The sequence below is a fragment of the Periplaneta americana genome, chromosome 13 (genome assembly GCF_040183065.1).
Source record: "Periplaneta americana isolate PAMFEO1 chromosome 13, P.americana_PAMFEO1_priV1, whole genome shotgun sequence".
Classification (NCBI taxonomy): Eukaryota; Metazoa; Arthropoda; class Insecta; order Blattodea; family Blattidae; genus Periplaneta; species Periplaneta americana.
The window spans coordinates 146,911,659-146,926,848 of record NC_091129.1 but is presented as its reverse complement, the minus strand read 5'-3'; the positions used below and the strand labels follow the sequence as shown (position 1 = coordinate 146,926,848).

At 36.9% G+C, this 15,190-nt stretch overlaps 1 protein-coding gene across 3 annotated transcripts in view; it reads left to right on the top strand.

Annotated features, from left to right (window-relative positions):
• The window catches only part of LOC138712524 (golgin subfamily B member 1-like), a 65,031-nt gene extending 52,266 nt beyond the window's left edge, over positions 1-12,765 (top strand). For 2 of the 3 annotated variants that reach the window (XM_069844421.1, XM_069844420.1), the window contains exons 12-14: positions 5,152-5,266; positions 9,889-10,012; positions 12,226-12,765. In XM_069844421.1, coding sequence (XP_069700522.1) covers positions 5,152-5,266; positions 9,889-10,012; positions 12,226-12,315 — 329 coding nt within the window. In that variant the 3' untranslated portion in view covers positions 12,316-12,765. The remainder of the gene's footprint in view (positions 1-5,151; positions 5,267-9,888; positions 10,013-12,225) is intronic. The other variant, XR_011335730.1, reaches the window with a different exon arrangement.
• Positions 12,766-15,190: the final 2,425 nt, after the last annotated feature.

Sequence of the window (15,190 nt, the reverse complement as noted above, 5' to 3'; positions counted from 1 at the left end):
AATTATTAGCAAAATTGAAGATTTTTATTATATATTTTTACAAAATATGATTCTTCAATTTAGACTACAGTTGACATTTTTGCGTATTTCCAAATTATTAGCAAAATTGTAGATTTGTATTGTATATTTTTAGAAAATTTAACTCTTCAGTTTGGACTACATTTGATATTTTTGCATATTTACAAATTATTAGCAAAACTGAAGGTTTATATTACATATTTTTACAAAATTCGATTCTTCAATTTGGAATACAGTTGACATTTTGGATATTTCAAAATTATTAGCAAAACTGAAGATTTTTATTTTATAGTTTTACAAAATTTGACTCTTCAGTTTAGACTGTAGTTGACATTTTTGCTAATTTACAAATTATTAATAAAAATTGAAGATTTTTATTATATATTTTTACAATATTTCACTCTTTAATTTAAACTACAGTTGACATTTTTGCATATTTCTGTCTACTGTAATGATAGAAATATGCAAAATTGTTAACTGTAGTCTAAATTGAAAAATCAAATTTTGTAAACAGAATTATCATAAAAATCGTCAATTTTGTTAATAATTTGTCCACGTCTGTACATAGCGTGGTGCTCTAAAATTAATAATCAATCATTTTTTTTTCTTACGTTCATTTGTTTATCCTACATTCATATTCTTTTATCATATCTGCTTCGTTAGTAAGTCTGTATTTGTGTATAACCTCAAATGTTTACTTTTCTTCTATAATTCATTTGTTTTATTCCTACCATCTCTGGTTCATTCAATTACGGTAAAGAAAACATACATTCTGCAATTGATTAATGGTGATTCATTATGCTGCTTTTTTTTTTATATACACAGTCTGCAGGCTCCATTACTGTGGAGTAATACTACATGCATTGGTTTAACTTAAACTATGTTCATATAATTACTTTATATTGTTCTAAGAGTTTCTTTATAGGCAATATAGATGGATGAATTTTGTACTTTTCTTTCATTGTAATTTGTCAAACTGTATATTGTTAGTAAATTTGATCAAGTTCTTCTGGTATTTATGCACTAGTTCGTCTTTATTCACTGGCCAGTTTTCAGACTTTAGAACTGCCGCTTTCAGAATGTCTCTTTCTCTCTCAAGTAATTTACAATTGTGTAACAAATTATCTATCGTTTGTTCGTCATTGTTGCATGGACATAATGGGCTATCTATAATTTTATATTTATGTAGATAAGATTTTATATTTCCGTGTCCTGTTATTATAGTTGTGAAGTTTGGGGTTATGTTAAGTTTCAATTTTAACCGATCGTTTATATTTGGGAAGAAAGATTTTGTGATTTGTCCTTTTGCTGTGTTGTCCCACTCGTTTTGCCACTTCACTAAACTGAGAGTGTGTATTTCACCTTTCACTGCACTTTTTGGTGTCTTGCTGTAGCTCTCTGGAATATCCTGGGAGCGTGCTGCCTCCTTCGCAAGTTGATCTGCTAATTCATTCCCCTCATGTCCAGCATGGGCCTTAATCCAGTTGAATTCTATTTTCCACTTCTTCCTCTCCGCTTCCTTTACCTCTCTTCTGATTTCTTCTATAAGATGCGTATGATTTGTTTGATTTCTAAGGGAGTCTAATGTTATCCTGCTGTCTGTAAATATTGAAATTGTTTGCTGCTGACTTTCCAGAGTCTATACATGTTGAATAGCTTTTAATATGGCTAGTTGTTCAGCCTGATTGTTGGAACATTTGCCATTCAGCCTGTATTTTAGCACTTCCTCCAGGTTGTCTTCTTTCAATATAGCTATTCCTGCTCCAACACCGAATTCACCTTTGCTCCCATCTGTGAAGATTTTAATTATATTATATTCGTTGTCCTCTTTTCCATCTCTGATTTTTACGTGGTCAGCTGGATGCTGCCAATGTTTTAACTCCATATCATGGTCAATCTGATTCTTGTTCTCGTGGTCATGTTGGTTTCTGCTTCTTTTGACAACTCAGTAATACTCTGCTGTCGCCTGTATTTAGATGTTTATTGGGATTATTCCCGTTATCACGCACAATGCATCATTGGATACAGTTCGGTATGCCTTTACTATTTTTATATTTATGAGTTTTTGTATTCTAATAATCTTAGTTTTATAGAATTTATTGTCCATTATTCTTTTCCACACAGGGGCTCCATATAAAATTAGTGGCAATATTCCTCCTTTGTAAGTAGTTTTCAGAGTTTCGTGCTTTAAACCCCATGTTAGTTTGGCTGTTTTTGAGAGCGTGAATATTAATTTTGTACACTTTTCTGCTACATAATTGATATGGTCTCTAAAGGTTAGTTTATTATCAAATATTATTCCCAGATATTTTATGGCGTTGACTTCATTATGCTGCCATAACCTGATATGTTCAATTGTTTTTAAATAAATACCCAGGGGCAACTCAGTCTATGCATATGATCCATATACCTGAATGTCGTCTATCATCTGATATCTTCTGCGTCAAACTCTTCTCCCATTCACCATTCCTTCCATTGCATCCTTCAGTAGGCAGTTTTTTCTCAACCAGTGACCCAGCCAATTCCTTTTCCTCTTCCTGATCAGTTTCAGTATCATTCTTTCTTCACCCACTCTTTCCAACAGCTTCGTTTCTTATTCTGTCCATCCACATGCTCCATCCTTTTCCAGATCCACATTTCAAATGCTTCTAGTCCTTTATTCTTGCAAGAAAGGTAATAAAATTGGTGTGTTTTGCTAAGATGAAAGAGCTAAGTCACTGTCATGAACATGAACCTCATGGTTATGTTATAAAAAAAAAATTCCAATAAAAAATGGCATCTTTCTCACATTGGAATTATCTCACTTAATACAATTCGTGCGCGTCCACACCTGTGGAGTAACGGCTAGCATGTCTGGCCGCGAAACCAGGTGGCCCGGGTTCGATTCCCAGTCGGGGCAAGTTACCTGGTTGAGGTTTTTTCCGGGGTTTTCCCTCAGCCCAATATGAGCAAATGCTGGGTAACTTTCGGTGCTGGACCCCGGACTCATTTCACCGGCATTATCACCTTCATCTCATTCAGACGCTAAATAACCTAAGCTGTTGATAAAGCGTCGTAAAATAACCTAGTAAAAAAAATACAATTCGTGCTTGATATTTTCTCTATGATAATTTAATAGAGTTTCTAAATTCATGTATGTTATTAGAAGATAATTTTTTCTCTACCTTCAATCTCAAAAAAAAAAAATATCATGACAACATACATTCGTTAAGCTCAATTAAATAATCGAAAAACTCTCTGTACTCGTATTATAGAAAATAATTCACTCGAGAAGCAGTATAAAGGTATAGTCAACTTTTGAATTATCTTATAGTGGTCCACCATTGTGGAATAAATGTTAGTGTGTCTGACTGTGAAACAAGCAAACAGAATTCAAATCCTTTACCAGATTGAGTGTTTTTCCCCTCAAACCCTTAAAAGCAAGAGTAATTTCTCTTCCCTTAAGTCGCCCTGGTTGGCTCAGTTGGTATAGTGCTGGCCTTCTATGCCCGAGGTTGCGGGTTCGATCCCGGGCCAGGTCGATGGTATTTAAGTATGCTTAAATACGACAGGCTCATGTCTGTAGATTTACTGGCATGTAAAAGAACTCCTGAGGGACAAAAATTCCGGCATACCGGCGACGCTGATATAACCTCGGCAGTTGTGAGCGTCGTTAAATAAAACATAACATTAACATCTTCCCTTAAAGGTCTCTAGGACTTATCTTTCATTTCATATGTATTAAGTTTATGAAGATTTTATAATTTAGTGATGTGTTCTGCTGATGTATCAGAGACCCCTTGCAAAAGAGATTTTTGTAGCAGTTATTCTACTTAAGCATATTTGTCACCAGGTCTTCCCTGTGTTAAAACTTAATGTATTTGGTTTGATTTCACATTCTGTCCAAAGGCAGGTTTTTCACTGCAAACGTCCACACCTGTGGAGTGATGGTTAGCACATCTAGCCGCGAAACCCGGTAGCTCGGATTCGATTCCCTGTCAGGGCAAGTTACCTGGTTGAGGTTTTTTCCTAAACCCAATATGAGCAAATGCTGGATAACTTTCGGTGTTGGATCCCGGACTCATTTCACTGGCATTATCACCTTCCTCTCATTCAGATGCTAAATAACCTAAGACACTGATAAAGTGTCTTAAAATAACCTACTAAAATAAAAAAAATTCACTGCAAACCCAGCTTTCTCCAACCTTTCCTATTTTCTGCCTTAATATTAGTCTGCGCATATGATCCATATATCTTAATGTCGTCTATCATCTGGTATCTTCTTCTGCCCCGAATTCTTCTCCCATTCACCATTCCTTCCAGTGCATCCTTCAGTAGGCAGTTTCTTCTCAGGCAGTGATCCAACCAATTCTTTTTCCATGTTTGCAGTTTTTCTTGGGAAGAATAAATGCAGGAGCTTCCCATTGATTTCCACTATAAAAAAATTTTTGTATGAAAATATTTCATTTGGGAAAGCCATTAATTTAATTCCCATAATATGTGCGTCTGTTTCGTCTGAAATATTCGCTGGGCTGATCACATAACACCATCCTTCGAAATGTTATCCTGGCTCCATCTAGATGATCATAGGAAAATCCACTGTCTTTCCCTTCTCTTTCACATATTGCATTTCTCCATTCCTGTCTATCTTGCATCTCGTTTTCAAAATTTATCCACCCATCATAACCTAGACACACGATCGCAACACTCCTCAATATTATCCATTCCTTCCCACTGAACATCCTCATATTTATCTTCTTTCACTGTGGCTGTTCCTCGGCTTTGGAATTTCCTACCGAGTAATGTCAGGGACTGTCAGACATCAAACCAATAATTTAAGAATAGACTAACGAAATATTTTTCTAACAATTTTATTCTTGTTAATAATAATAATAATAATAAGTGTTTCAGATTTCTCAATGTTCAATGGTTATATATATCACAGAATAAATATTTAAATTATCTCATTATTATTATTATTATTATTATCATCATCATCATCATCATCATCATCATCATCATTAATTAGAGTCTGGCTGGGTGGAAGAGAAGGCCTACTGGCCTTAGCTCTGCCAGATTAAATAAATAAATAATAATAATAATAATTATTATTATATCTGTAAAACTTATAAATTGATGTCTTTTTTCACATAGATGAAAAAGAGACGGGAAATAAAGCTATGATTTGCAGTATGAGCCTGCAGGCAGATGGCAATGTTAATAGTGCTCACAGTGAAACTGGCTCAGAGAAAATAATTTCACAGAGAAGGTGAGAAATGATTAATAAAATTCATTTATGATTTGTGTGCTTTATTGCAGAAATGTCAGATAGTACAGTAGTTGCTATTTTATCAACAGTAATCTCACTAGACGTTTTGATTTATCTAGAGAAAATCAAAACTCGAGTGGGATTTAATTGACTATTACACGATTAGAAGAAAGTATATAAAGATTAGAAGTAACGAAGTACTCCAATACAATAAAATATTAATTGACTTACGAAAATACAACTGTCTTCAAATGTATTATTGTACCATCTCAACATTACAAATATGCTAGATGCATGCTAGATGGCAGTAGTGAGCAATGCCTTCTCGTAGAGAAGTTCTCGATCTATTATACACGATGGCAATGTTACTAGTCAAGAAGGCTTTGTTGATTCAGTTTCATTTTTATTAAAATGCAACATTCCACTTCAATTATCCGAATCCCAGTAATCAACGTCACTTGACAGATGATTTTCAATAAATCTCAGTATTAAACAATCTCTGATACGTGACTATCCATAATATCATATAGCAGAAGCTATAACATAACCTAAATAATATACACAAGTGTTAGAAAAGTTTTAATTAACGACGATGACATAAAAAATAAACATGAATAATTTTAAAAGGAATAATTATTGAATGTACAATTTTCAAATTTGAATGTGGTTGGTGGTTCAATTGATGTTATATTGGACGTGTGCGTAATAGAAGTGGAACTCGTTAATTTAGGCCTACATGGTGTATTCAACTTATTCAGAATTTCCGAATGAATAATTTTAAAAGGAATAATTATTGAATGTACAATTTTCAAATTTGAATGTGGTTGGTGGTTCAATTGATGTTATATTGGACGTGTGCGTAATAGAAGTGGAACTCGTTGATTTAGGCCTACATGGTGTATTCAAGTTATTTAGGATTTCCGAATGGTGCTCTTCATTTATTTGTAAATCGGATTTCAGAAGATGCATAGGTATGATCAGTGATTTTTATTAATTCTTGTTCTTGAATGCCAATGCGAGTCATATTTGAAACTGCTGTGCATCGACTGGAGTGGTTTGTAATTTTATATATATTTTTTTTTTGACATCCAGACCAGCGCAGTTTCAAATGTTGGCAAACAAAGAAACAAATGCTAGGGACGCGATAAAATTAAACAAATGCTAGGGACGCGATAAAATTGTGTGATAAGCAGCCATGATTGGTTGAAATACGTCCTTTCGTACCGTTTTATTGGTCAAAAGTAGTATGACGTAGTAAGAGTGTAATAGTCAATATAAATTATATTACACATGAATAATTTCAAGGGAAAAATTGTTCCGGGGCCAGGTATCGATCCCGGGACCTCTGGTGTATATTACACATATTCCTTAACTTCTACATTTTTGCATTCACATCTCAGATTTCTTTTTGTCATGAATTTGACATTTTCTTCAAAATACTGCAAAACTCTTCAATATACTGATCCCTCTTACTTACTTACTTACAAATGGCTTTTAAGGAACCCGAAGGTTCATTGCCGCCCACACATAAGCCCGCCATCGGTCCCTATCCTGTGCAAGATTAATCCAGTCTCTATCATCATATCCCACCTCCCTCAAATCCATTTTAATATTATCCTCCCATCTACGTCTCAGCCTCCCCACAGGTCTTTTTCCCTCCGGTCTCCCAACTAACACTCTGTATGCATTTCTGGATTCGCCCATACGTGCTACATGCCCTGCCCATCTCAAGCGTCTGGATTTTAAGTTCCTAATTATGTCAGGTGAAGTATACAATGCGTGCAGTTCTGTGTTGTGTAACTTTCTCCACTCTCCTGTAACTTCATCCCTCTTAGCCCCAAATATTTTCCTAAGCACCTTAACTTACATAATACTTTAGCTTTTAAAGACAATGTATTATGTTCTAATCTAGAATATTGAAATTAATGTGATGTAGTTTAAAACATAAATTACACTTACGACACTGGTGCCTGTTCTAATGAGAAACGAACTATGGCCTGTCAAGCAATACGGCAGTTTTCTCCTCCACTCCCTCTCTGACTTCAATGTTGCAACCTCTTTGTATTGTACATTAAATTCAAATGTGTGGTTTTTTAAATCGAATTTAGACTAAAACCGTCCAGTCTATTGAAATATGCCAAATGGATAAATAATTCTTAATTAGATTTATTATCGACATGGACAAAAATCACGATCCTACTGGGAATATAATATTATAGAATTAGAGGATGTTAAACATTTGGCAAGAAATATTTTTTTCTGATAAAAGTATGAACTTCCCACCAATATGGTATTAGACTTTTTTTGTTATATACATCATGGGAAATTTGCTCTGAAAATTTGCGTGGTTATTTCACATCCATTCTGTATGTATGATGGACCTTTAGACTATAAGATAGTCAGATTATTTTAAATGATACATTTTGAGGGGAAGAAAATTATTCTTATGGCCCAAAACCTAAAGGAGGTAGAGAGAGAAATTTTTTTAAATCAAAACAGAGAATTATTTATTTATGGTTATAGTTACAAATAACTTGTAATGTAATTATTTAATATAACAAAACATATATCGGTAATACAGAATAATACGTCAGACTACAGAATATAATTACAACAATAGAAATAGAAATAATATAATACATTAATATAATAAAAGAGGATACAATAAAATTAATAGAATTTGAGGACCAAATGAGTAACGCTCGTGTTCAGTTGCAGTTGGAACTAATTTTTTTGTATACGTTCATATCTGTAAGGAAGAGAGGCCATGTACGAGGCCTGTCTAAAAAGTATCCGACCTTAAACTTTCCCGCGCAAAGTAGTGATTCTAAGGCGGCGCCACTGTGCACGTTGGAAGGAGGAACTGTAATGCGCATGCTTGAATTTTTTCATCACATTCGCTTGTGCCAGTCACTGGCTGGTGGTCGCTAAGTAAGGTGCTGTTCTAAGTGTTTGTCGGATTTAGTTTTTCGCAAGATGACTGAACGAATTGAGCAAAGATACTGCATCAAATTTTGTCAAAAGCTTGGTGATTCTTAAAGTCAAACAATTCGTAAGATTCAGCAGGTGTTTGGGGAAGATGCGATGGGTGTAACACAAATTAAGGAGTGGTTCAACCGATTCAAAGATGGCCGCACATCAGCGGAGCGTGAGCAGCGTTGTGGCAGGCCCCAAACTGCTCAGAGTGCAGCTGTTGTTGAGAGGGTGCGAAATTTGGTGATGGCAGATCATCGTTTGACCATGCGGGAGATTGCCGAAGAGGTTGGAGTGAGTAAAGATTCTGCACATGCAATTTTGCGTGATGATTTGAACATGAACCGAGTGGCTGCGAAATTCGTGCCCAAGTTGTTGTCCCCAGAACAAAAAGACCTCCGTCGTGACGTTGCACAGGACCTTCTCGACACCACCAACACTGATCCTGGGCTTCTGAACACCATGATAACTGGAGATGAGTCATGGGTGTACGGGTACGACCCAGAAACAAAAAGACAGTCGTCGCAATGGAAGCATCCTGAGTCTCCAAGGCCGAAGAAAGCGCGGCAGGTGCGAAGCAAAATCAAGGTGATGCTGACTGTTTTCTTTGATGTCCGTGGAATTGTGCATCACGAATACGCACCAGAAGGACAAACGGTGACAAAGGAGTACTATCACGATGTTCTCCGGCGACTCCGTGTTGCAGTTCGGCGCAAAAGACCAGACATGTGGACGGCGAACAACTGGCACTTGCATCACGACAACGCCCCTGCACATTCATCCCAATTGATCCACACTTTCTTGGCCAAACATGGAATTACAACCGTTCGCCAACCTCCCTACTCTCCAGACCTGGCTCCTTGCGACTTCTGGTTGTTTCCAAAATTGAAGACACCACTGAAAGGATCCCGATTTGAGAGTAGAGAAGAGATAATGCGGAATGCGACGATGGAGCTGAACACCATTCCAAAAGAAAACTTCCAGAGGTGTTCCCGGCAGTGGAAGGATCGGTGGGCTAAGTGTGTGCAAGCACAAGGGGCCTACTTTGAAGGGGATTAGGGTCCCAACCCCGTCAGGTATTGGGAAATATTTTTTCTGGCTAAAGGTCGGATACTTTTTAGACAGGCCTCGTATACTCATGTCACATTCTTCTTATGTTCTTAACTGGTGAAGATCTCTCTTAATCATTCAAAAGATACACTTGTTTCATTTTGTTCTTTTCATTGTGCATTTATTCGTGAAGTTATTTAGTTTCTGTGTAATATTTTCAACAAGAGAACTCTTTTCTGTCTCCATGAGTTGCTTCCTAGATTTACTTTTATAAGAAGTATCTGGTCTTGTTCAGTTTCATGAGTTAAACTTAGGTGTAATTATGCTTCCATAAAGCTTTTACTTCAAAGCTAAATCAGGCTCATTTACAGTGGTAATAGTTTTTAATTCCGGAAAAGTTTGTGTAATAATACTTCGTCATCTTCTCTTTCTAATGCAGTCTTTTATTCCCTAATTTTTTATTATAACTTTACGGAAAATGACACCATGTGATACATTTTTACAAGTAAAAATTCTTAACAGTGTGATTTCTCAGATTTCAGTCTATACTTAATTGTATCTCCTTAATGATTTGTGTATTTCACTCAATATTTTTGCAGTATGGAGAAAAATGAATCTCAAAAAATTAGCGAACCACTATTGGAAGATATGAATAAGAAGGTCTCTCCTACGAAGAACATTTTTTCTCCAACAAAAGAGACTTCTTCATTTGAAGAAACACAAGTAAGTGAAGTTTCAGTTTGTACAAATAATTGAATAATTCAATAAAAAAATGAACTACTATGCTATGCTCCATCTCTTACGTGGAGTAGCTCACCTCTTGAGACAAATAGAGCTCCCCCTCTATAGGAGGAGGCCTTTGCCCTCAACAGGACATTTTTAGGCTAGCCAGCCATCATCACAGACGACCTTGTGGAGCAACACACCATCTGCTTGCTCATGATGTTAGGCCCATAGACCTGGCACAGCTGACGATAAATTTCAATCGGTGCTATGCCCTGTGCATTCAAAAACTTTATCTCTGATCGCATTTCACATGTGGCGGGAGCTGGAATAGGAGTGTCTATCTTCAACCAATGCAACGAAGCTACTGAAAGCACTCAGGAAGTTACGCTAGCGCATGACGTTACTCTATCACATACATGGAGTCGCTTCGCGCGACATATGGTTTGCTAGCTGTGGGACGAGTGGGAAAGTTACTTTATGGACGCGCCTCGTAGTAGCCTGCACCTGAGGTATTATTGGTTGATGTAGCTTGTCATGAACTGTTTTTGGGTAGCAACTTCCTGTATATAGGCAGTAAGAATTGACCAACTGTCCAGATGTTACATGGATATACAAGGCGCTTACATAAAAATGTGACGTCACCACATACTACTGTTGGATTAATGGACTCACCCGTGTAAATACAGGGTGATTCAGACTACCCGTAACAGTCATTTATTTCGGAAACTAGTGCATGAAAATTTTCGAGACAAAAATATTTATAACTAAACCACATGTGAACTTTCACTTGAGCTTGATTTCATCAGTCACCTCTAACAGAAAGTAGGGTCAGTGGCGTATCACGTTAAAATTTCAAATGAGAGTCGGGTCAGATAGGGGACCATTTGATAGATCTTTTCAAAACAAACAACTTTCATAGGAAACGTTTTTATTAAATCCTACTCTGCCAGTCACTTGACCACGCCGAAGTATTAGGAGTCACTGTTAGAAGAAGAGTACAGGTGTGTGCTGCTCAGAACGGCAGATTGTTTGAAAATTTATAAAAAATTAATGGAATTGTTCAGCGTTTCAGTAACATGTCAACATTAATTGTCTTGTTTACATTTTAGTCTTGTAACATTTCTCAATATTGATGACATTATCTTTTTGTACGTTTTCTCATTGAAAGAGTAGGAATTGATAAAAACGTTTCCTGTGAAAACTGTTTGTTTTGACGACCTCTATCAAATGGTACCTTATTTGATCCGATTCCCATTTGAAATGTTAAAGTGATACGCCACTGACCCTACTTACTGTTAAGGCTGATTGATGAAATCAAGGTCAAGTGAAAGTTCACACGTGGTTTAGTTACAAATATTTTTGTCTCGAAAATTGGTCCACACCTGTGGAGTAACGGCTAGCACGTCTGGCCGCGAAACCAGGCGGCCAGGGTTTGATTCCCTGTCGGGGCAAGTTACCTGGTTGAGGTTTTTTCCGGGTTTTCCCTCAACCCAAAAATGAGCAAATGCTGGGTAACTTTAGGTGTTGGACCCCGGACTCATTTCACTGGCATTATCACCTTCATGTCATTCAGACGCTAAATAACTTGAGATGTTTATAAAGCGTCGTAAAATAACCTAATGAAATAAAAATAGTCTCGAAAATTGTCATGCACTAGTTTCCAAAATAAATGACTTACGGGTAGTCCAAATTACCCATTGGATTTTCGTACGTTTTCTCATTGAAAGAGTAGGAATTAATAAAAATTTTTCCTATGAAAGTTGTTTGTTTTGAAGAGCTCTATCAAATGGTACCGTATTTGACCCCGACTCCCATTTGAAATTTTAAAGTGATACGCCACTGACCCTACTTCCTGTTAGAGCTGATTGATGAAATCAAGCTCAAGTGAAAGTTCACATGTGGTTTAGTTATAAATATTTTTGTCTCGAAAATTTTCATGCACTAGTTTCCGAAATAAATGACTTACGGGTGGTCTGAATCACCCTGTATATAGACAGTTTGGTTATTTTTCATTTTTGGTGTGAAGGGTTGTTGCTCGCAGAACTTCTGGATGTGTTACACTTTTATTCCATTGGTCGTCTAGTAACAGGATGTTTAACCATGGTATTGTATTGTCCATCCTCGTGGATTAATTGGAGCAATTCTCTGTTGAAATTTATATTTAACAAAAGGAAGTTCTGTAGTTCACAATTTTGCATGTCATGTTTCAGGTAGACAGACAGATTCCTGCATCGCCGCATGGTCTCCTGAAAAGAGTAAATTTAGACCACTTATTAAATTTCGTCCATGGAAACAGTTGACAGACAACACAACTCATGGACATCACATAGGATATGTAATTTCATTTGAAGTGTGATTTCCTGGGTGAAATGCTAAGAGAAATGATTGTCGAAATATTGATGTAAATTATAATAATTGAAAAGAATTTTCATAAATTCATATACAAAGTGAATTTAAATTCACCCAGCAGACTTCCAGCTGTTGTATAGGTCACTCAACTAAACATTTGGAGACAGGAAACCAGTTGTAGAAACCAATAGTTCACAAAATACAGTGTGTTAATTATTTTTACTTGAAAACTAATTTATGCTTCATCACCTTAATTTTAATTTTACTTGCAATACAGTCATAATTATTTTAAAAACCATAATAAGGTAACAAAAAAACAAATTAATATTTTAGAATTTTACATTAAAAAAAAAAAAAAAACAAAAATTAACACAATGAATGTAAATGTACAATAATCTACTTACTTACTTACAAATGGCTTTTAAGGAACCCGGAGGTTCATTGCTGCCCTCATAAGCCTGTCATTGGTCCCTATCCTGAGCAAGATTAATCCAGTCATATCCCATCCCCCCTCAAATCCATTTTAATGTTATCCTCCCATGTACGTCTTGGCCTCCCCAAAGTTCTTTTTCCCTCCGGTCCCCCAACTAACACTCTATATGCATTTCTGGATTCACTCATGCGCTGAATGTCCTTCCCATGTCAAACGTCAGGATTTAATGTTCCTAATAAATTATGTCAGGTGAAGAATATAATGTGTGCAGGTCTGCGTTGTGTATCTTTCTCCATTCTCCTGTAACTTCATCCCTCTTAGCCTCAGATATTTTCGTAAGCACCTTATTGTCAAACACTCTTGACCTCTGTTCCTCTCTCAAAGTGAGAGTCTGAGTTTCACAACCATACAGAAGAACCGGTAATATAACTGTTTTATAAATTATAACTTTCAGATCCACACAATAATCTAACAAAAACAAAATACTGCATGTTTTGTTCAAAGTGTGACCCTCCTGAGTCGATAGTCTCTGCACTTCATAATTATATTTACTGCCTGACAATGATAAACGTATCAGGAATTTTTCTAAACTCATGGGCTGCAGCAACGACCCAGCTAAAACAACTGGACTATGATAAATGTTGGTCTTCATGTGATCCCCACAAGAAAGTATAAAGGGCTATAGCAGTTCAGGATGCTGAACTACCACGTCCACTCCACCTGTCACAAAGAGCATAGTCAAGGTACCTATATACATCAGCCTGGAAATGTACTTCACTGTTTGGGTAGTGGACTGAGTTGAGATAAAATGTGAGCGCATACATGTATCCTACAGAAAGTAGTTTTAGTATTGGGTTCTTCCCTGGACACTTTCACGCCCTGTTTCTAAGGAAAAAAAAAGGTTTCTGGTATGTGGTTTACTACCTCTAAATACCGTATTTTCTCGAATACCCTACACCCCTAAATGCTTCCAGGTTATAAGGTCCATAACAAAATGTCCAGAAGCACAAAAGGTCAACAAAAAAAGTCCACAAACTAAATAGTCCAACATTTAAAGTCCTACATACAATTTGACCATGGATTGAAAAAGCCCAACATCTATGTGGTCCACCATTTTATAAAGCCCATCATACGAAAAGGTCCACCGTACGAAAGGTCCATACAAAAAGGTCGAAGATACAAAGTTGTTCAACAGAAATGAATTACTAACTGTAATGATCTGTTGTGAATAACAATAGTGTTTCGTTGCTATAGCAGTGAATGGTTGTCGACTGACATTCCCTCAGGCAGTGGTGAGTGGGTGTCTTTTCCACTTCAATCAAGCAATATGGAGAAATGTAGTCAACAGGGGTCTGAGGACATAACATTTGGATATTGAGAACCCTGATGTAAGAAACCAAATACAGGAATATATATTTTATATATTTTTTTTTCTTTCATCACATGATGACGCAGAATATATGCATGGAAATATCATATGTACTTCGGTACATCAAAATATATATGATATGCGTAATAAATCACTTTAGTGATTTAAGACGGCGCCCATACCGTCGGATCCCGGCCAAACAGTCACTCACTCGAGTGCACCTCAACACATGTATGGACTTCGGTCCTGCGTTCATAGACATCTATGACGTAGTGCAGAGGGCGGCCACTAGAGGGAACCCAAGAGATGGAGCTTAATCTGAGACGATTCTAAACGGCGTCGGGGTTGTATCCGGCGTGGCTTAGTGGATAAAGCATCAGCACGTAGAGCTGAAAACCCGGGTTCAAATCCCGGCGCCGGAGAGAATTTTTCTCCGTTCCATCACTCTTTCATCACATGATGACGCAGAATATATGCATGGAAATATCATATGTACTTCGGTACATCAAAATATATATGATATGCGTAATAAATCACTTTAGTGATTTAAGACGGCGCCCATACCGTCGGATCCCGGCCAAACAGTCACTCACTCGAGTGCACCTCAACACATGTATGGACTTCGGTCCTGCGTTCATAGACATCTATGACGTAGTGCAGAGGGCGGCCACTAGAGGGAACCCAAGAGATGGAGCTTAATCTGAGACGATTCTAAACGGCGTCGGGGTTGTATCCGGCGTGGCTTAGTGGATAAAGCATCAGCACGTAGAGCTGAAAACCCGGGTTCAAATCCCGGCGCCGGAGAGAATTTTTCTCCGTTCCATCACCCTTTCATCAAATACAGGAAATTATGGGACTGCCATTTATTCAGCTAAATGACTTGCAATATGTTTGGGATTTATTGAATTAATGATTTGGACTTAGCATCTTACATTGAAATTACATAATATATTACTGGTCATCTGGCAAGAGGGCGAAAGCGAGCAGTTCCCCATATATTTTCTCCTGAGAAATGGAACGTCTA